Source organism: Oryx dammah, unplaced genomic scaffold (assembly GCF_014754425.2).
Source record: "Oryx dammah isolate SB20612 unplaced genomic scaffold, SCBI_Odam_1.1 HiC_scaffold_27, whole genome shotgun sequence".
Classification (NCBI taxonomy): Eukaryota; Metazoa; Chordata; class Mammalia; order Artiodactyla; family Bovidae; genus Oryx; species Oryx dammah.
In genome coordinates this window covers 134,896,162-134,916,948 of record NW_024070211.1, presented here as the reverse complement: position 1 = coordinate 134,916,948, position 20,787 = coordinate 134,896,162, and the positions used below count along the sequence as shown (strand labels likewise).

At 44.1% G+C, this 20,787-nt stretch overlaps 1 protein-coding gene across 2 annotated transcripts; it reads left to right on the top strand.

The window, feature by feature from the left end:
* Positions 1-409: 409 nt before the first annotated feature.
* On the top strand, positions 410-20,192 carry PTPN18 (protein tyrosine phosphatase non-receptor type 18). Of its 2 annotated transcripts, XM_040227888.1 has the most exons (15): positions 410-585; positions 2,875-2,983; positions 3,246-3,322; positions 3,402-3,497; positions 3,603-3,641; positions 15,212-15,280; positions 16,017-16,079; positions 16,297-16,439; positions 16,840-16,906; positions 16,984-17,061; positions 17,156-17,245; positions 17,488-17,576; positions 18,530-18,738; positions 19,165-19,239; positions 19,453-20,192. In XM_040227888.1, exons 1-15 carry the CDS (start codon positions 493-495, stop codon positions 19,518-19,520), a joined length of 1,365 nt encoding a protein of 454 aa, XP_040083822.1. In that variant the 5' UTR covers positions 410-492; the 3' UTR covers positions 19,521-20,192. The 2 variants fall into 2 exon arrangements, with proteins under 2 accessions (XP_040083822.1, XP_040083823.1); XM_040227889.1 differs by lacking the exon at positions 17,156-17,245.
* The last annotated feature ends 595 nt before the right edge of the window (positions 20,193-20,787 follow it).

The following is a 20,787-nucleotide window of genomic DNA, read 5'->3' as shown; positions in this document are numbered from 1 at the left end:
ACAGGGTTTCCCAGTCAGGAATTTCAGCTCCATCTAGGCAGCCGTCTTTACTCACAGCTGACACGCCACCCTGGTTGGGATCCGGACACGTCCAGCTCCCTGGAGGCCGGGCGAGGGCATGTAGACATCCGCCATGCCAGGGCGTGGACCCCGGGCCCAAGCTAGAGGCGGTGTCCATAGGACCACAGGGACTCAGCCAGCCCGCGCGGAGACAAAAAAATGGAAGCGCCGGCGCAGTTTTCTAGCCCCACGCGCAGCCAGGGGAACCTAGCGCCCTCAGTCCGGTAGCCTGTGGGCGGGGCTGGGGCGGGCTCTGAGTGTCATTGGCTGAGGGGCGCGCCCTGTCTGCCGCTGAGCACTCCCATTGGCCGGCGAGATCTGAGGTGGGGCCTCGGCTGCCTTCAGCGGAGTCTATTCCCGCGGAGAGAGCGGAGGTGCAGGTGGACTGCACCTCACTCCCAGGCGGACTGCACCTCACTCCCAGGCGGCACCATGAGCCGCAGTTTGGATGCGGCGCGGAGCTTCTTGGAGCAGCTGGAAGCACTAGGCGGCAGGGATGGGGTGGTCTTCGCCGGCGAGTTCAGCGTGAGTGGGCGAGTGTGGACTGCCGAGCTCCTGCTCCTCACCCTGGACAGTTCGGACCTCCGTCTGTTCTTCTGTGCACCCTGCTGCACTTTGCTTCTCTCTCGGCGTCCAGGGTCGTCTTCTCACTTCGAGATCTCTCTGTTTTTCTCTCCCCAGCACCTCTCTCTGTCGCACTCTCTCTCTCCCTGCCCGTCTTCACCCTCTGCCTGCAGAGCCCCAGAGGGCGAAGTCCACTGCCGGCCCGGGCGGGGCCGCACACGCCCTCGGGTCCCTGCGCCCTAGCTGAGCTCCTGGTATCGTGGGGATGCTGAGCGGAGAAGGCGGGCGCTCACGCGATGCTCGGCCGCTCCAGGCGACCCGGTGGTCACTGTCCCCACTGTGGTCCTGGGGAGGAAGGGGCTGGGCAAAGAGGAACCAAGAGGCCCCGCTGCAGTGAAGATATGGAGGCCAGTTCTTACAGACGATGTGGCCTGAGGCTCTTTATCCGGTCTCTGTGGCCTGTTTCTCCTAGGGTGAAAGGTGACGAAACTGACCTGAGGATTAAAATAGCCAGTGTGGGTAAAGCGCGCTTAGCTTTTTTCTTGAGCGCTTACTTCATAGGCGGCTTTGTCACTAGTTATAAATAATCCTAAACTTTACAGTGGGGTAGTGCATGCTATACGTAAGGAGTGCTAATGCAGCAGCGTCGTAGACATCGCACTGTACAAGTACTGAGATATTTTAAATATAATAGCATAGAAACGTGTTAGAATCATATATGGTGACATCTTAAATTTAGAAATGTCTGATAAATATATGTAAGTAATAAGTGACTATATATTCATTAAGCACAATAGAAATAGAGAACAGATTTATGAAATAGTTTTATTAATAAATATAAAATATATAGTGTATATGTATAAATATGTCATAAACTATAACTTATACATTAATTTCATAGAACAGTAGAATAAACATGAAAACTCATTTATAAAATGAGCAGTTATTCAAGTTTCTAAGAAACAATAATAAAAGTATAAATCTTTATACAAATATAAAATAAATATTATATATAAGAACTGTGTAATAAATGCAGAATATATAATTTATGCAATATGAAAATGTGCATAATAAAGGTAAACATATAATACCCAGGTAGTACATGACATCGTATCCATCCAGGTCTGGGTCCAGTTTGGGACAGTGAGCAGTGCTGAGGATCCCTATGCAGAAGCTGGGTGGTGAGCAGTGCCAGTTGCTGGAGGCCAGCCTCCTGCAATCTCCTGCACTCACAAGAATCTTCCAAGGCCTCTCTGGGCCTTGGTTTCCTCATCTACATAGTAGAAATATCCATAGTGGTATCTACTGCAGAAATGTGTCCATGAAGACTTAAATGACCTACCTGATGGGTGTAAGAACACTTAGAATGGTGGCTTGCAGTCATGGTGGCTTGGTAGGTGTTATTTATTATTGTCATGATTATGAATGCCTGGTGATGATGGCAATACTATTCACTGATCATAATAATCTAACAGTATTAAAGCACCTAACAGTATCTACATAAGTAATGTTATACATTTAATTCATATACATTGTATATTATCCTCTTGTGTATCATGTTTATTATATTAAGTACATAATATATTACAATTATTGTTCATGATAAAATGTAAATACACACTGAGGGTATGGGGACAGATGCTCAGAGGTCTGAGTTCAACACTCACCCACTTTCAGAAAGTCACTGACACATGTGGTGCCTCAGCTTTCTTACTGCACAACGGGGAGTCAATAATACCCACTTCGGAGGCACCTTGCAGATAGTTCAATGCCCTTACACAGGGCTTAGCATAGAGAGGGCACTCTGAATGGCTGCTGTTATTGAATCAATATTGGAGAAGGGAATGGCAACCCACTCCAGTACTCTTGCCTGGAAAATCCCATGGACGGAGGAGCCTGGTGGGCTGCAGTCCATGGGGTCGCTAAGAGTCGGTGGGACACGACTGAGCAACTTCCCTTTCACTTTTCACTTTCATGTATTGGAGAAGGAAATGGCAACCCACTCCAGCATTCTTGCCTGGAGAATCCCAGGGGCGGGGGAGCCTGGTGGGCTGTCGTCTGTGGGGTCGCACAGAGTCGGACACGACTGAAGCGACTCAGCAGCAGCAGCACTATCTGGACGCAGCACTCACCTTTCATAGGGCACGTGCCGCATATCCCTGTGAGAGCCTCAGTGTCCCAGGCCTCTGATCTGGCTCCTCGCTTACTCTCTCTTCCTACCCCCGGGTCTTCTTGCGGTCCTCCCACCAGGACATCCGGGCCCACTCAGCCGCCTGGAAGACGGAAAGCGTGTGCTCAACGGAGGCCGGCAGTCGCCCCGAGAACCTGAGGAAGAACCGCTACAAGGATGTGCTGCCTTGTAAGTCGGGGGTGGGGGTGGGGCGTCCGGAGGGTCGGTGCCCCCACGCTGTGGGATCCAGGTGCTAGCCAGCGTCCCTGTGTCCTACTGGGCTCCCAGAACTCTCCCTCCAGGAGCCTTGCTCTGGCTGCATTTATCCCCAGCATCCCACCAGTGCACCTCGATGGGATCCCCCCAGGTGTGCTGTCCCCTGCTGGCTTTCATCTGGGAGGCCATCAGGGCTGTCACCCACAAACTCCATGTTTCTCACTTCTGCTGGCAGACGATCAGACACGAGTGATCCTTTCCCTGCTCCAGGAAGAGGGACATGGCGACTACATCAATGGCAACTTCATCAGGGTCAGGCTGGGAGTCAGGAAAGGGGCAGAGGTGGTGGAGGTGACAGGGGAACCTCGATAGTGAACTTAGCCTTTACCAGGGTGCAGACGGAAGCCAGGCCTACATCGCCACGCAAGGACCCCTGCCTCACACCTTGCTAGACTTCTGGCGCCTCATCTGGGAATTTGGGGTCAAGGTCAGCTTTGGGGGAGGGGGAGGTGTGGCCTGTATTCTGGGTCCTCCCTTGGCCCTGATAACTGCACCCCTTAAACTGATTCTCCTCCCTTACCCCTATGTCTAGGTCATCCTGATGGCCTGTCAGGAGATGGAGAATGGACGGGTAGGTGTGCTCAGCCTCTCCAGTGCATGTCCTTATGCAGGAGACAGGAGAAATCTCACTAGCTCTCCCCTGATCCCATGACTCAAGGGACCCGTTCTTGGAGTAACCCCACTGTAGCTCTGCCAAGCCCACTATTACTGGCTTTAATTTTTTAAATGATCTTTTTCCTTTTATTCGTGTGGTTCATCCTTCCAATGTTGGCAACCCTCTCCTGCTGGTCTTCCTGCCCCATAGACCATAAGACCCTATAACTGTGGCTTCCCCAGTACAAGTCTGATGTCTTTCCCCATGTTTCTCCCACTTATTCACTATGCTCCAACCACTGGGGCCTTTGTTCTGCCTTGAGTCCTATGCTTCGTCTGTTCCCTCTGCCTGGGACATTTTTCTCCTTGGGCTGCTGCATCACCATCCTCAGGTCTTGGCTCAGATGCTCCTTCCTCAATGAGATCTTCCTGGACCTCACCCCATTTGAGACTCCCACTCTCCTTCCCTGGTCTTACTTTCATTTTTCTTCACAGTTCTTACCAACTTCTGAATGAAATATAAGATAATCTACAAATGCATTATGTATATTGTTTCTTCTGTCTCTCTGAGTAGAAGCAAAGTTCCAGGAGAGCAGGGATCTTTGTTTTGCCCATAAGTATAAATTAGTTGCTCAATAAATGTGTATCAGCACTAAAGGCACATGGTTTCTGCATCCTGGCCGGCTGGGATGGATAGCTGGCTGATCATGGAGTCTATGCAATCTATAGTGATGTACATTTTTCATCTCTAATTTTGATACTTCTGATATCTTCTCTCCTGGCTATTTGGTCTGGCTAGAATAAAGAATCAAACTTTTAACTGTTGTACTAAGTCTGTCCTGCTGCCTGTTTTTGTAAATAAAAATGTATTAGAACACAGTCACACTCATTGGTTTACATAGTGTATGCATGCCACAATTGTCAAGTTCAGTAGTTGCAAGTTAAGTAGACTATATGGCTCACAAAGTCTAAAAGATTTATTGTCTGGCCATTTATAGAAAGTTAGCCAATCTCTGGGCTAGAAGATTATTAGTTTTATTTTTTCAAAGAAGCTGCTTTGAATTTTATTCATTTTCTCTATTTTTAAATTTTTATTTCATTAATTTCTTTTATCTTTATCATTTCTTTCTTCTGGTTTAGGTTTAACTTGCTTTTTTCTAGTTCTTTAAGCTTAAATAATAGATTTGTGATTTTTATCACGTGTAAGTAATGCCATACATTTTTCTCCATACACTGCTCTAGCTACATTTCATAAACTATGTTGTCTTTTTTTCCAGTTAATTCAACATGTGTTCTAGTTGCCCTTGTGATTTCTTCTTTGACATGGTATTTGACTATAGCTGTGCTTAATTTCCAAATATTGGGGACTGTTATTAAATTTCAGTTCCATTGTGGTCAAAGAACAATTTTATATTATTCCAGATGTATTGAAACTTGTTTTGTGGCCATGAATACGATTTATCTTGGTAAGTGTTTTGTGTGCACTTGAAAAGAATGTGTATTCTGCTTGGTTGAGTATTCTATAAATATCAGGTCAAATTGATTGTGTCTTTTTGAAAGACACTTTAATCTTTTATATCTTTATTGTATCTTCATTGGAAAAGACTCTGATGCTGGGAGGGATTTGGGGCAGGAGGAGAAGGGGATGACAGAGGATGAGATGGCTGGATGGCATCACGGACTCGATGGACGTGAGTCTGAGTGAACTCCGGGAGATGGTGATGGACAGGATTCATGGGGTCGCAAAGAGTCGGACACGACTGAGCGACTGAACTGAACTGAACTGAACTGATATATCTTTACTGATTTATTTTCTCTAAATGTTCTGTCAGTTCCCAACAGGAGTGTTGAAACCTTCAACTGTTTTATAACTGTCAATTAGTATAAGCTTGTCAATAGTATTACTCAAGTTATATTATTCATATTTTTTTGTCTCAGTTCAGTTCAGTCGCTCAGTCGTGTCCGACTCTTTGTGACCCCATGAATCACAGCTCACCAGGTCTCCCTGTCCATCACGAACTCCTGGAGTTTACCCAGACTCATGTCCATTGAGTCAGTGATGCCATCTAACCATCTCATCCTCTGTGGTCCCCTTCTCCTCCTGCCTTCAATCTTTCCCAGCATCAGGGTCTTTTCAAATGAGTCAGCTCTTCATATCAGGTGGCCAAAATATTGGAGTTTTAGCTTCAACATCAGTCCTTCCAATGGACATTCAGGAGTGATTTCTTTTAGGATGGAGTGGTTGGATCTCCTTGCAGTTCAAGGGACTCTCAAGAGTCTTCTCCAACACCACAGTTCAAAAGCATCAATTCTTCGGCGCTCAGCCTTCTTCACAGTCCAACTCTCACATCCATACATGACTGCTGGAAAAACCATATCCTTGACTAGACGGACCTTTGTTGGCAAAGTAATGTCTCTGCTTTTTAATATGCTAAGTTGGTCATAACTTTTCTTCCAAGGAGTAAGTGTCTTTTAATTTTATGGCTGCAATCACCATCTGCAGTGATTTTGGAGCCCAAAAAATAAAGTCAGCCTCCACTGTTTCCTCATCTATTTCCCATGAAGTGATGTGACCGGATGCCATGATCTTCGTTTTCTGAATGTTGAGCTTTAAGGCAACTTTTTCCACTCTCCTCTTTCACTTTCATCAAGAGGCTCTTTAGTTCTTTTTCACTTTCTGCCATAAGGGTGGTGTCATCTTCATATCTGAGGTTATTGATATTTCTCCTGGCAATCTTGATTCCAGCTTGGGCTTCATCCAGCCAAGCATTTCTCATGATGTACTCTGCATAGAAGTTAAATAAGCAGGGTGACAATATACAGCCTTGACGTACTCCTTTTCCCATTTGGAACCAGTCTGTTGTTCCATGTCCAGTTCTAACTGTTGCTTTCTGATCTGCATACAGGTTTCTCAAGAGGCAGGTCAGGTGGTCTGGTATTCCCATCTCTCTCAGAATTTTCAGTTTATTGTGATCCACACAGTCAAAGACTTGGCATAGTCAATAAAGCAGAAATGTTTTTTGGTCTACTTGTCCTATTATTTGCTGAAAGAGGAATGTTGAGATTTCTGTAATTTTTCATTTATCTATTTTTTCTTTCAGTTCTGTCAATTTTGGCTTAAGTTACTTTAAAACTAAAATTGAGTGCTTATACAGTCAGGATTATGTCTCCTGATGAATCAAGCCTGTTCTCAATATGTAATGTCTCTTTTGTGACCCTTTCTCTGACGTGTACTTTGGTGTTAATATGCCATTTAAACTTCCTTAGATTAGAGTGTGTGTGATCATCTTTCTTATTCTTTTACTTTTTAAAATCTGTGTTCAGTTTCATTTTTTTGTCCATACCACGAGGCTTGAGGGATCTTAGTTCTCCAATCAGGGATTGAACCTGTGCCCCCTGCAATGGAAGCATGGAGTCCTAACCCTTGGACCATCAGGGAATTCCTCATTTTTATTTTTAAATTGTTTCTTATAGCTGTCATATTGCGGATACTCACTTTTTAAATCCAATCTGACAATCTCTGCCTTTAATTGGCGTAGTATTTAATGTGTTGGGCTTCCCTGGTGGCTCAGATGGTTAAGCATCTGTCTGTAATGCAGGAGACCTGGGTTTGACCCTGGGTGGGGAAGATGCCCTGGAAAAAGGGAATGGCTACTCACTCTAGTATTCTTGCCTGGAGAATTCCCTGGACAGAGGAGCCTGGCGGGCTACAGTGCATGGGGTCACAAAGAGTCGGATGTGACTGAGCGGCTAACGATGTGTTGGGGTATTCCCTGGTGGCTCAGCAGTAAAGAATACACCTGCAGTGCGAGAGTTTGATCCCTGGGTTGGGAAGATTCCTGGAGAAGGAAATGGTAACCCTCTCCAGTATTCTTGCCTGGAAAATCTCATGGACAGAGGAGCCTGACAGGCTACAGTCTATGGGGCCTCAAGAGTCAGACAAGACTTAGTGACTAAACCGCCACCACCTTTAAAGTGTCAGTAATGTGTATAAATCTATGATTTTGCTATTTGTTTTCTATTTGTTCCATCTGTTCTTGTTCCTTTCTTTTCTGTCTTTTTTTACTGAGAATTTTTATGACTCTATTTCATAGTCATTATTACCTTATTAGTTTTACCTCTGTATTATGTGCTGTTGTGTTTAGTGAAATATGTACTTATCACAGTCTATGTTCAAATACTATTATTATACCATTTCAGGTAAAATGTGAGAACTTTACAACAGCATATTTCAATTTTCTCTTTCTATGCTTCAGGCTATTGTTACCACAGGTTTAGTTCTAAATTTAAAATATACTACACAACATACTGCTATTATTTTCATATAGATTAAAAAAACTTTATTGAGATATAATTCATCCATCTAAAGTGTACAATTCAGTTGTTTTTAGTATATTCCTGAATTATACAACCATCACCACAATAAATTTTAGAATATTTTCATCACCCCATAAAGAAACACTATATCCATTAGCAGTCATACTCCATTTCCTACCAAACTCCATCCTAAGCAACTACTAATCTATCTACTCTGTTCGATTTGCCCACTCTGGACTTTTCATATAGCTGCAATCATATGACAGATTGCCTTTGGTGAGTGGCTTCAAACCCTAAGGTAGTATTTTTCAGATTCATGCACAGTGTAGCATGTGTTGGCTGAGCCACCAGGGAAGCCCATGTCAATACTTCAGTCCTTCTTGTTGCTGGATAACATTCCGTTTTATATTTCCATGGCTTGGTCAGTAAAGGATCCGCCTGCAAAGTGGAAGACCTGACTTTGATCTCTGGGTTGGGAAGATCCTCTAGAGGAGGGCATGGCAACCCACTCCAGTATTCTTGCCTGGAGAATCTGCATGGACAGAAGAGCCTGCCGGGCTGCAGTCCATGGGGCTGCAAAGAGTTGGACATGACTGAGTGACTAAGCACACGCAGCACAATCACTTTATAAACTGTGAGCTATTTCCACTTTTTGGTGATTATGAATATTGCTGCTATAAACATTCATGTGCAAGTTTCTGTATAGAAGTATGTTTTCATTTCTCTTCAGTATATACCTAGAAGTGGAATTGTTGGGTCATATGGTAAGCTTTATTTTTAACATTTTGAGCACCTGCCAAACTGTTTTCCAGTTTACATTTCAAGCAGCAATGTATGAGTCTTCCAATTTCTCTACATTCTTGTCAAAATCTGTTATTTTTGTCTTTTTCATTATAGCCATCCTGTTGGATGTGAAGTGGTATTCATCATGTCTTTCTTTTTTCAGTTGTGGTAAAACATACATAAATGTTGCCATTTTAATGATTTCAAATGTACAATTTAGAAACATTAAGTACATTCACAATGTTTCTAACCATTATCAATATCCAATTCCAGAACTTGTTCATCATCCAAAACAGAAACTCTATCCATTTAATAATTACTTTACCTTTACTCTTCTTGTAGGTTTTGGTAGCCTTTATTTTACTTTCTGGCTTTAGTAATTTGCCTATTCTAGGTACCTCATCTCAGTGGAATCATATAATACCTGTCCTTTTGTGTCTGACTTATTTCATTTATCATGTTTTCAAGGTTCATCCATGTTGCAGAGCATATCAAAATTTCATTCTCTTTAAGGCTGAATAACATTTTGTTTTATATTTGTATCACATTTTGTTTATCCATTCATTTGTTGATGGACATTTGGGTTGTTTCTACCTTTTGGTTATTGTGATAATGCTGCTATAAATATTAATATATAAGTATCAGTTTTGAGTCCTTGTTTTCAATTTTTTGGGGTAGTAGAATTAATTGCTGGATCATGTGGCAATGTTGTATTTAATGTTTTTGTTTTGTTTTCCACAGTGGCTGCACCACTTTATATTCTCACCAACAATGCACAAGGGTTCTATTTTTTTCCATACACTCACCAAGATACATGTTACTTTTTGTTTTTGTTTTTTAGCCATCCTAATGGGTGGGAAGGGGTGTCTCCTGGTTTTGGTTTGCCTTTGCCTAATGGTGTGGATTTACCAAATATCTTTTCATGTGCTTATCTTTCCATTTGTATGTCTTCCTTGGACAAGTATTTGTTTAGGTCCTTTGCCACTTTTTAATTGGATTATTTGTCTTTTTATTATTGGAGAATTCTTTTGAATACAAGTCCCTTATCAGTATATGATTTACAAATATTTGTCTCATTGTATGGGTGTCTTTTCATTTTCTTTACAGTGTCCTTTGAAGCACAAACCTTCTATAAGTTTGAATCTTTCCAATCTATTGTTTTGATGTACTTTTGGTGCTGTTTCTAACACGTCATTGTCTAACCAGAGGTCAAAAAGATTTACTCCTATGTTTTCTTCTAAGTGTTTTATGCTTAGGTCTCTGATTCATTTTCATTTTGACTTAATTTTTGTATATGGTGCAAGATAGGGGATCCAAATTCATATAGATAATCCAGTTGTTCCAGTACTACTGGGTAAAAGACTGCTCTTTCCACTGGATGGTCTTGGTCCTTTGTTGAAAATCAATTGACCCACTGTACATGTAAAGGTTTATTTCTGGACTGTCAATTCTATTCCATTGATTGTAGTACTATGCCAGTACTACAATGTATTGTAGGTCTGTAGTTAAGTGTTAAAATCAATAAGTGTGAGTCTTTCAAATCTGTTCTATTTTCAAGATTGTTTTGTCTATTCTTGGTCACTTGCTGTGCAGAAGAGTTAACATAGCAAGCCTAAGTGCTTATGCTTAGAAAGGCCTTCTTGCAATGTTGGCTCTTAACTGGAAATCCGATTTCCAATAAGAGTGGCCAACTTTGCTAAAGTATTTATATAAGCAATGTGTCTAAGTGATAGCAGGTTTATATGATACCTGCTTTCCTTCTGAAGTTTTGGCCCATGCTAGTCAGAGGTGCCTACATACCACACAGAGTCCCCCAGTAAAAATCTTGGGCACTGAATTCCTAAGGAGCTTCCCTGTGGACATTTCACATGTGTGGTCACAACTCATAGCTGGAGGAGTTAAGCACATCCTAAGTGACTCTACTGGGTGAAGACCCTTGGAAGCTGGCACCTTGTTTTCTGCAGACTTCACCCTGTGTGCCTTTTCCCTTTGCCAGTTTATTCTGTATCCTTTCATTGTGATAAATTGTGGCCATGAGTACAACTCTGTACAGAGTCCTGTGAGTCCTCCTATTGAATCATCAAACCTGAGGGCAGCCTTGGGTATCCACAACACATTTATTAATGTTAACATATTAATTTTAAGATCAGCTTGCCAATATCATCAAAAAGGCTAGGATTTCGATAAGGATTGCACTGAATCTATCAATTCAGGGTAGATATTGCAAACAACAGTTTTCTTTACGTGAAAATACAATTGATTTTTCTGTATTGATTTTGTATTCTGAACCTTGCTGAACTCACTTTTTACCTCTTATTAGAGGTATTAGTGTATGTGTGTGTGTATTCTTCAGGGTTTTTTATATATGATTTCTATAGAGCTTTCCCAGTGGCTAGAATCTGCGTGCAATGTAGGAGACCCAGGTTCGATTCCTGGCTCAGAAAGATGCCCTGGAGAAGGGAATGGCTACCTGCTCCAGTATTCTTGTCTGGAAAAATCTGTGGACAGAGGAGTCTGGCGGGCTACGTTCCACGGGGTCACAGAGAGTCGGACACGACTGAGCGATTAACACTTTATCTAATATCACTTTTATATATGACATCATGCTGTCTGCAAGTTGAGATAGTTTTGTCTCTTCCAACGTGGGTAACTTCCCTTTGTTTCTTCTTCCTTCCCATCTTTTTTCTTTCCTGTCCTTTTCTTTCTTCCTCCCTCACACCTCCTCTCCTTTCTTTGCTTCTTTGCTTCATTTCTTTTTTCCTAATTGCACTGGTTACAACTTCCAATACGAAATTGTTCAGAAGCAGAAAGTGCAAACATCTTTGTCTTGTTCCTGACCTTAAGCACAAACCATTCAGTCTTTCAATATTAAGTGTTAAGTTACCTGTAGGGTTTTTTTTTTGATATTTGTTGTTGGTTTTGCTTTTTAATTTAAAATGAGGAATTTCTTTTCTATGTCTAGTGCCTTTCATGTTTTTATTATGTATGAAGAGGTACTGGATTTTGTTCATTTTTCTGCATCTATTGAGATGATCATGTGTTTCTCTTTTATTTTCTGTTATTATGGTATATGACATTGATTGGCTTTCATATCTTGAACCAATCTTGTGTACTGTGTATAATCTTTTGTTAATAATTCTTCTGTCTATATTCTTGAGATGTTGAATAGTTTTCTTGTGATATCTGTCTGGTTTTGATACCAGAGTAATACTGGCCTTATAAAATATTCCTTTTTCAAATTTTTGGAAAAATTTGTGAAGGATTGCTATTCCTTCTTTTTTCGTAAAATTCACTAGATTATCTTTTAAAGATGTTAAAAATGAGAAATACCTTTTGTGCTTAGCTACCTGTTTACTTTTTTTCTTTATTCTTCATCCCTTTGTGTAGGTCATTATCCCACCTGATATCATGTTTCTTTTGTATGAAAAGCTTTTTCTTTTGTTAAACAAGAAATCAGAATTTTATTTATTTATTTTGGCCTCACCATGCAGCATGTGGGATATTAGTTCCCAACCAGGGATCAAACCCATACCCCCTTCAGTGGGAGTGCAGAGTCTTAACCACTGGACCACTAGGAAAGTTCCTGAAAAGCTTACTTTAATATTTCTCATAGTGCAGTTTTGCTTATGATAAAGTCTTTCAGCTTTTGTCTGAATTTTTAATTTTAGCATTTTCAGGGCATAACACCATTGACCTCTGGCTTGCAAGCTTCTGACAAAATTCTGCTGTCATTCTTATTTCTCAAATTTAATGTCTTTTTGTGTATAATGGTTTTAAGATTTTTTTTCTTTATTGTGATTTTTCAGCAATTTGATCATGATCTAACTTGGTGTTAGTAATCCTTGGATTATTCTCCTTATGGTTCATTGACATTTCTGGGTCTGTGGGTTCATAGTTTCATGAAATTTGGAAAAATTTCCACTATTATTTCTTCAAAAATAGTTTCCATTCTCCCCTCGCCTCTCCTTTTGAACTCCAGGTACACATACATTAGGCCACTTGATATATTTCCACAGATATATGATTCTGTTAGTTTTTTTCCTCCACTTTTTCTCTCTCTTTTTCACTTTTAATAGTTTCTATTGCTATGCCTTTTTGTTCACTGATCTTCTGGTATCTAATCTGCTATTAAAAAAAATTATTTATTTATTTGGCTATGCCAGATCTTACCTGAGGTACTCAGGATCTTCAGCTGGGTCTAGTTTCCTGACCCAGGCACCCTGTGTTGGGAGATAGAATTTTAGTCACTGGACCACCAGGGACGCCCCTAATCTGTGATTAGACAGTGAGTTTTTTTTCATATTCTTTTGCATTATGGTTTATCACAGGATACTGAATATCGTTCCCTGTGCTATATACCAGGACCTTGTTTATCCAGTCTATATATAATAGTTTGCATTTGCTAATCCCACACTCCCGATTGTTCCCTCCACATCCCTGTTTCCCCCAGTAACTACAAGGCTGTTCTTTGTGTTCGTGAGTCTGTTTCTCTTTTGTAGATAAGTTCATTTGTGTCAGATTTTAGATTTCACATATAAGTGATGTCATATTGGTATTTGTCTTCTCTTTCTGACCTACTTAGTATAATAATCTCTATCATACTGAAAATGGCATTATTTCATTCTTTTTTTATGCATGAGTATATTGTGTGTGTGTATATATACATACATCTCCTTTACCCATTCATCTGTCAATTGACATTTAGGTTGTTTCCATGTCTTGGCTATTGTGAGTACTACTACTATGAACACAGTGTGCATGTATCTTTTCAGATAATAGTCTAGTCCAAATATATGCCCAGGAGTAGGATTTCTGGATCATATAGCCACTCTTTTTAGTTTTTAAAGAACCTCCATACTGTTTTCCATAGTGGCTGCACCAATTTACATTCCCACCAGCAATGTACGGGGGTTCTCTTTTCTCCACACCCTCATCAGCATTTGTTATTTGTAGACTTTTTACTGATGGCCATTCTGACTAGTGTGAGGTGGTACCTCATTGTAATTTTAATTTGCATTTCTCTAATAATTACCAATGTTGAACATCTTTTCATTTACCTTAGATAGTGAATTTTTTATTTCATATATTTTATTTTCATTTAGGTCTTTTTTATATCTTTTTTTTCCTATCACATTCGTGTTTTTCCTTCTCATCTTTGAACATATTTATAAAAGCCATCTTAAAGTCTTTGTCTGCCTTTTTCCTCATCTGTATTAGGTCTTTTTCTATTGACTGACTTATCTCCTGGGTGTAGATCATATTTTTTGCTTGTTTGTATGTCTAGTAAATTTTTACTGGATGCTTAATATTTTACATTTTACACTTGCTAAGTTGCTTGGGTCATGTCTGACTCTTTATGACCCTATGGACTGTAGCCTGCCAGGCTCCTCTGTCCATGGAGATTCTCCAGGCAATACTGGAGTGGGTTGCCCTTTTGTCCTCCAGGGGATCTTCCCAGGGATCAAACCCACACCTCTTATGTATCCTGCATTGCCAGGTGGGTTATTTACCATTAGTGCCACATGGGAAGCCCAAATTTTACACAAGTATGGATCAATTTTAGATCTTGTTATTTTCCTTTAAAAAGAAAATTTTTTTTAAAAGTGTTGGAACTTTTTTTGGAAGGCAGTTATTTTTGGATATTTGATCATTGTAAGGTTTATTTTTAAGCTTTTTAAGGGTACGTCTAAAGAAGCCTTTATTCTAGAACTAAGTTCATTCTACTTACTAATGTGTGGTGTCTTGTTCCTTACTGAATGCCCTTTTTAATCAATCAGGTCTCCACTCTGGCTGGAGGAAATGTAAATTATTTGTTCCATTGTGAGCTCTAGGAAATGTTCATCTTGTAGTTCCACAGCTATTATGCTTTCATGGAAAGTTATTCTTTCCTAGCTTCATGGGGTTTCATATCATATGTGCCTAGATTATTATCAGCTGAAGACTCAAGGGGACCTCATGCAGACTTCTGGTGTTCTTTGCTTTTGTTTGCATAGTACTGTTCTTTCAAGAACTCTGTCTTGGCCTCCCTGAGCCAAGATTTCTGGTTTCTCAGCTAGTGGGATCATCAGACCCTTCACGGTCTGCAGCCTGGTTACTGCTTCTAGGCAGTAACCTTGGGAACTCATAGGGTTTCACTCATGTGTTTCCCTTTGTTCAGTGATCACAGTCCTGCAAATGCATGTGGACCAGTGTCTGAAAATAGTGGCTCATACATTTCTTTCCAGGTTTTTAGTTGCTTACAGTAAAATATTCTGGACTGTCTTGCTCCTGCACAGTCAGAAGCTCACATCTCCACTGAGTCTGTGTTTAATCTGATGAGATGCTGCTGCTCTCTGTGCTTCCACTAGCAAGCTGGGCTGTTCCAAGGGGTTGTACACATGTTAATATGAACTCTTGAGGCAGACTCCCCCTCTTCAGTCTCTACCCTTTTCCCCTTGTTTTTTGCAGAAAAAGTGTGAGCGTTATTGGGCCCTACAACAGGAACCACTGCAGATTGGGCCTTTCTGCATCACTCTGGTGAGTTGGGGCAGAGGTGGGTACAGCACTTTATGGAAATCTTGGATTTTGTGTTTCACAGAAGATTCTGAGTGGAAAGCTTTTGGGCTGGGCTTGAAAGAATGAGCAATTTCCCCACAGTCCCCATCACACTGCAGGGAGCTCTCTGCTATTAGCATGCAAATAGTCAGAACTCATCATACACACTGATTTTGCATTTTAACTACTATCACGATTATCTCTATAAATATAAATGTACCTGGTTAGGTTCTTAAAATTCTTATTTCCCTTACCATTTCAAAAGAACTCAGAAAAATCTCTCATAGGTTATAGAAACAATTGGTACTGATAAATACAAGCAAACTTTTGCTTTAAAACAAAAGACATTTCTTTCTTTCATTGTAAATGAGCTTGTTGGAACTAGCTCATAGTTTCTCTTTATCCCTTATGTAAAATGTTTCCTTCACAGAAGTCATGGGGGATATTTAGACTAAATGAATTTTTAGAAATAGGTGTTTTTTTTGGGGGGGTGGGGTGGGGTTGGGGAGGACTGTCTTGCACGACTTACAGGATCTCAGTTCCATGACCAGGCACTGAACCAGGCCATGGCAGTAAAAGCCCAGAATCCTAACCTCTAGGCCACCAGGGAACTACTTTTTTAAAATTTTAAATCAGAAATGCAGTTTCCTGAAAATGTGTCTTTTGGCACCTGTGATCATTTTTCTCTGCCCTCTTCCCACATGCGCCATATCCACAGACAAGGGAGATGTGGCTGAATCCAGACATCACACTCAGGATCCTGCAGGTCACCTTCCAGAAGGTACTGAAAGGGGAGGAGGAGACTTCCACATAGTGAGAGCTTCCTGTCTCTGCTTTCTTATCTGTAAAATGGGCATTAACAATAGTACCCTTCTCTTTAGTTATTATCTGTTTCATTTAAATAGAAGATGTGGAGAATAGGGCTGACATAAAGTAGTTGCTCAATATGTGCTTTTCTTTCTTTTTTTATTCTTTGCCTCTCATTTTCCGTGTTTCAGGAATCCCGCTCAGTGTCCCAGCTGCAGTATATGTCCTGGCCAGACAGAGGGGTCCCCAGCAATCCTGACCATGTGCTTGCCATGGTTGAGGAAGCTCGGCACCTCCAGGGATCTGGTTCCAACCCCCTCTGTGTCCACTGCAGGTTTAATAAATGGGCTTTATTGGGATCTGGTGAGACAGAGGGGATGGTAGTTGGGGAGGGAGGCAGGGAAGAATAGTGCAGGACTTGGAGCCAGTCTTGCAGTTTCTCGAATGCCTATTTTAAGAAACCTGAGGCCACACTTGTTAAAGTTGCAACTGAAATTGTCAGTATTTATTGAACACAGACTGTCTGCTGGGGAATAAGTACACAGCTGATGCTAAACAAATATCAGCAATTAAAAAGTTTTTCCTTTCAAATTATAACCTGGGATACTGGGAACCAAAAAGTGCTGCAGGGGCCCCTGCTTTAATTAAGTCCTTCACCTCCCACCCCAAATGTCCCCTTTAAAATGGGTTGCAGGAAGGCCCTGGTCGAGCTCATTCTGATTCTTACTTGTCAGTGCTGGCTGCGGGCGAACAGGTGTCCTGTGCACTGTGGATTATGTGAGACAGTTGCTTCTGACCCAGGTATGAAGAGGGCATGCGCGTCAAGTGTGCATCCTGTGCCCACAGGTCCTTCTCATGTGCCCGTCTCTCTGCCCTAGACGATCCCACCTAACTTCAGCCTCTTCAGTGTGGTCCTCGAGATTCGGAAGCAGCGGCCTATGGCCATACAGACAGAGGTGTGAGCAGGGTCTCCCCATTCCAGGGACACATCCCTCCTGCTCTTGTCTTCCCTTCTCAATGACCTCTCTTCCCCTCTACCCACTACCCCAGGAGCAGTACAGGTTCCTGTACCACACAGTGGCTCAGATGTTTCTCTCAGCGATACAGAATGCCAGCCCTCATTACCAGAACCTCAAGGAGGTACCAAGGCCCCCTTCCAACCCTCAGAGACCAGGACCCAGAGCAGAGGTCTGTGGCCACTACCACAGCAGCATCTAGCCCTTGGACTCCTTCCAGTAGCAGGGACTGACTCTGATATCTACCTTTGTCATCCTCCTTGCTTCCTTATCAGAGTGTCTCCTCCTAAGCTGCCCCCACAGAGACCACAGGGATCTCCACGTCCTCTGAAGCCTCATGCCTTTCCCCTCCTGTCTTTCCCCCAGAATTGTGTCCCACTCTACGATGACGCCCTCTCCCTCTGGACTTCCCAGACCCTGAATGCCATCGCCCGCCCATCCAGCGGAGTCCTTAGGTACCTAGCCCCATCCCCGGAGTCTTCTCTTTCCAGTTTTTCCTTCTTGGTGGCTAGCCCGTTCCTCACCCTTGAAACACTGGCTCCATCCTTGTTGTTCAGTTCACCAAATGTTCACCAGCCCTTTCTTTGAACTGAGCTCTGAGAACCTTTCTGAAGATGATTCTTTAATACCAGAGATGACACTGTCTCTGCCCCTACCCCTACATTCCGGTGTCAGTACTTTCCTCATTCCCCCCAAGGCATTAATTCAGCAGATATTTCTTGATGCTGCCCACCTGTCAGGCCTCATATCTGGTGCGGCAGACTTCAGCCCTTGGTCTGAGACCAGCTCTCCATTTTGACACCTTCCCTTCCTTCCCTTTGGAGAAGGCAGTGGCACCCCACTCCAGTACTCTTGCCTGGAAAATCCTATGGACGGAGGAGCCTGGTGGGCTGCAGTCCATGGGTCTCGAAGAGTCGGACACGACTGAGCCACTTCACTTTCACTTTTCACTTTCATGCATTGGAGAAGGAAATGGCAACCCACTCCAGTGTTCTTGCCTGGAGAATCCCAAGGATGGGGGAGCCTGGTGGGCTGCCGTCTACGGGGGTGCACACAGTCGGACAGGACTGAAGTGACTTAGCAGCTTCCTTCCCTTTAGATGTCACTTCCTCATTCATTTATTCAATAAACAACTACACAGAAATGACCACTCCTCAATAATACCTCGTCCCATTCACCTGCCAGCTGGGCCCTTCCTTCCTTCATCCACCCAACCTGCTGGGCCCTAGGGACACAGAAACGAGACCCCCTTCTCCAGAGACCAACCGCCTCCATCTCAGTGCTCCTTCACTGCGAGCCGCCTCAGGCGGGAAGGAAGCTGGTGGTTTGCTCGCCCAGCGAGCTCCCTCCCTCCCTCCCCCGCCTCGGCGCTGCAGTTTCACTTCCTCCCCGCCCTCCCCACCCGCAGGAGCATCTCGGTGCCCGGGCCTCCGGCCCTCTCCATGGCCGACACTTACGCGGTGGTACAGAAGCGTGCGGCCCCTGTGGGCACCGGGGCAGGCGCGGGCGCGCGGGCGCGCAGCACGGAGGACACGCCACTCTACAGCCAGGTGACGCCGCGCGCCTGGCGGCACCAGGCGCAATCTGAGGACGCGCGCGGCGCGCAGCCGGGCCGCGGTAAGTCTAGGAGGCCGGGGCGGGTCTGGGTTGGCTCGTCCCCCACCTGTTCCTCCAGCTCCTCTCTGGCCAGGTTCTGGAGAGCCTGGAGGCCGCGATGACCTCCCCTCCCCCGGCTCGAGTCTGGCCGGGGCACGCCCTGGAGGGCTGAGTTCGGGCTTCCTCGGCCATGCCTCTAGGACTGTTGCCTGTCCTCAGGTCACGCCCGGAAGCGTCTCGGGCCACGCTGTGGTCTCTGGCCCCGCCGCAGCCTCTGACCCGGTCTCCTGCTCTGGGCAGAGGGCTCCGTCTTGGTTACTCCCCTGGCCACGCCCCTGGCCCCTGGGCCCGGACCTGCAGCCCCCAGCCAGCCTTCTTGGGCAGGGAGGATGCCGGAATTTGAAGGGCCGTCTGAGTTGACCTGTTCGGGTGGTTTTCTGCCCGCAGTTCCTGTTGACGAAAGCCCGGCTGGGCCTGGCGCCTATGAGGACGTGGCGGATGGAGCTCAGACTGGTGGGCTAGGTAAGTCAGATAAACTCGGTTGCTGGGGCCGATTGCAATTGCGACGGCCATGGGGCGGGGACGGTGGCAGGGGACTCACATCCTCAGAGCCCTGCGGACGTGGCTGCAGCAAACCAGGAGGGCCTGGAGGCCTGAGAATGATTTTCCACCGGTTGCCTTCTTATCCACACCTCAGCTTCTCTTATGAGCCTTTTGGTGCCCTTCCTCTTCCAGGCTTTAACCTGCGCATTGGGAGGCCTAAAGGACCCCGAGATCCGCCTGCTGAATGGACCCGGGTGTGAGCGCTGCACCCCTGCCTGTCTGTTGCTCCACGTGGGTGCCTGGACTGCTGAGGGTCATGCTCTGCTTGATGAAGTGTTGGGAATGGGGGTGCTGGGCTGAATGAAAATAAACGTTTCTTAGCGTGGAAGATGTGGGGCTCTGCCTTAGTGATTATAGCATTGAAGGCACTGAAACCATGTTCAAGTCCCTGTGTCCTTATCCTTTGAAGTAAAATGCTGACTCAAGAGTTAATGATTTGGAAATGTGAAGATGTAGAAACAAAGAATAGTTGAGCTAGGGAATGGGTAACAATTTAGACTATAATTCTACCACATAGTAGAATCACTGAACTCCCAGTTTCCTGAAAGGGATAAAGGCCTGACACACACACACTCCTAAGTTGTTTTTATAGGAAGCAGACCCCCACAAGATAAAAACTTCTGACAACAAGAACATAGACCCTAGACGGGTTGAAAGCAGAGGTTGAAGATGCTGAAAACCTCACCCTGATGCCAACCAGTCGAAGGCTTGGTCCATGAGCTTGGTCCATGATCACCCCCTGCTCCTTGAACACTGTAAAACTCCTCACTACCCCTCTAGGGTGGGCCACATGGTATTCATGGCGTTAGCCCACTGTGGCCCCCTTTGCCTGGCAAAACAATAAAAGCTACTTTTTTCTACTTCACCCAAAACTGTCTCTGCATTTCTGTTTGGCACCAGTAAACAGAGGCCGAGTTAGCAACACCATGAGACTTGGGGAGGTAGTTGGGTGATGATGGCTAGTGAGGTCACACTGAGCATATTCAAGGATAAACTCAACCCTAAGGGTCTGGTAGGGCCCCCCATTGTGAAGGGGATGATGGATAGATAGGCTTCTGGAGACCACCTGAAAGATTGGTTCATTTCAGTATCTGAGACTCCCTCATTCAGACATTCAGCTTACAACACAAAGAGATGGATGGACCCTCACCCCCCGCTATCATTCAGACAGATGGAAGCCATGCGTAACAACAGCCAAGCAGACTGATTTCAGACAGACAGGTAAGGAGATCCCCAGATGGGTAAGCAGATAGAATTCCAACCTGGAGAGGCAGGCCATTCCCCTTGACAGCCAGAGCTTCAGAGGGATAGTCCATTCCCTGGGTAGACCTCCAGTCAGGGAGAGTGACACACCAACAGTCTAACAGACCACCCCATGCAAAAGACATCACCAGACAGACAGACCCTCTCCTCCGGCTAGGTTGCTAGACAGACACCAGACAGACAGACCCTTGGCTGGACAGACTC

Bases quoted from the DNA above. Each gene is read 5' to 3' on its own strand.
- PTPN18 (XM_040227888.1), top strand. From the start codon at position 493: ATGAGCCGCAGTTTGGATGCGGCGCGGAGCTTCTTGGAGCAGCTGGAA. The intron at 3,642-15,211 runs GTAGGTGTGCTC...TGTTTTTTGCAG, and splicing joins AGGAGATGGAGAATGGACGG to AAAAAGTGTGAGCGTTATTG. The intron at 18,739-19,164 runs GTAAGTCTAGGA...TTCTGCCCGCAG, and splicing joins CGGCGCGCAGCCGGGCCGCG to TTCCTGTTGACGAAAGCCCG.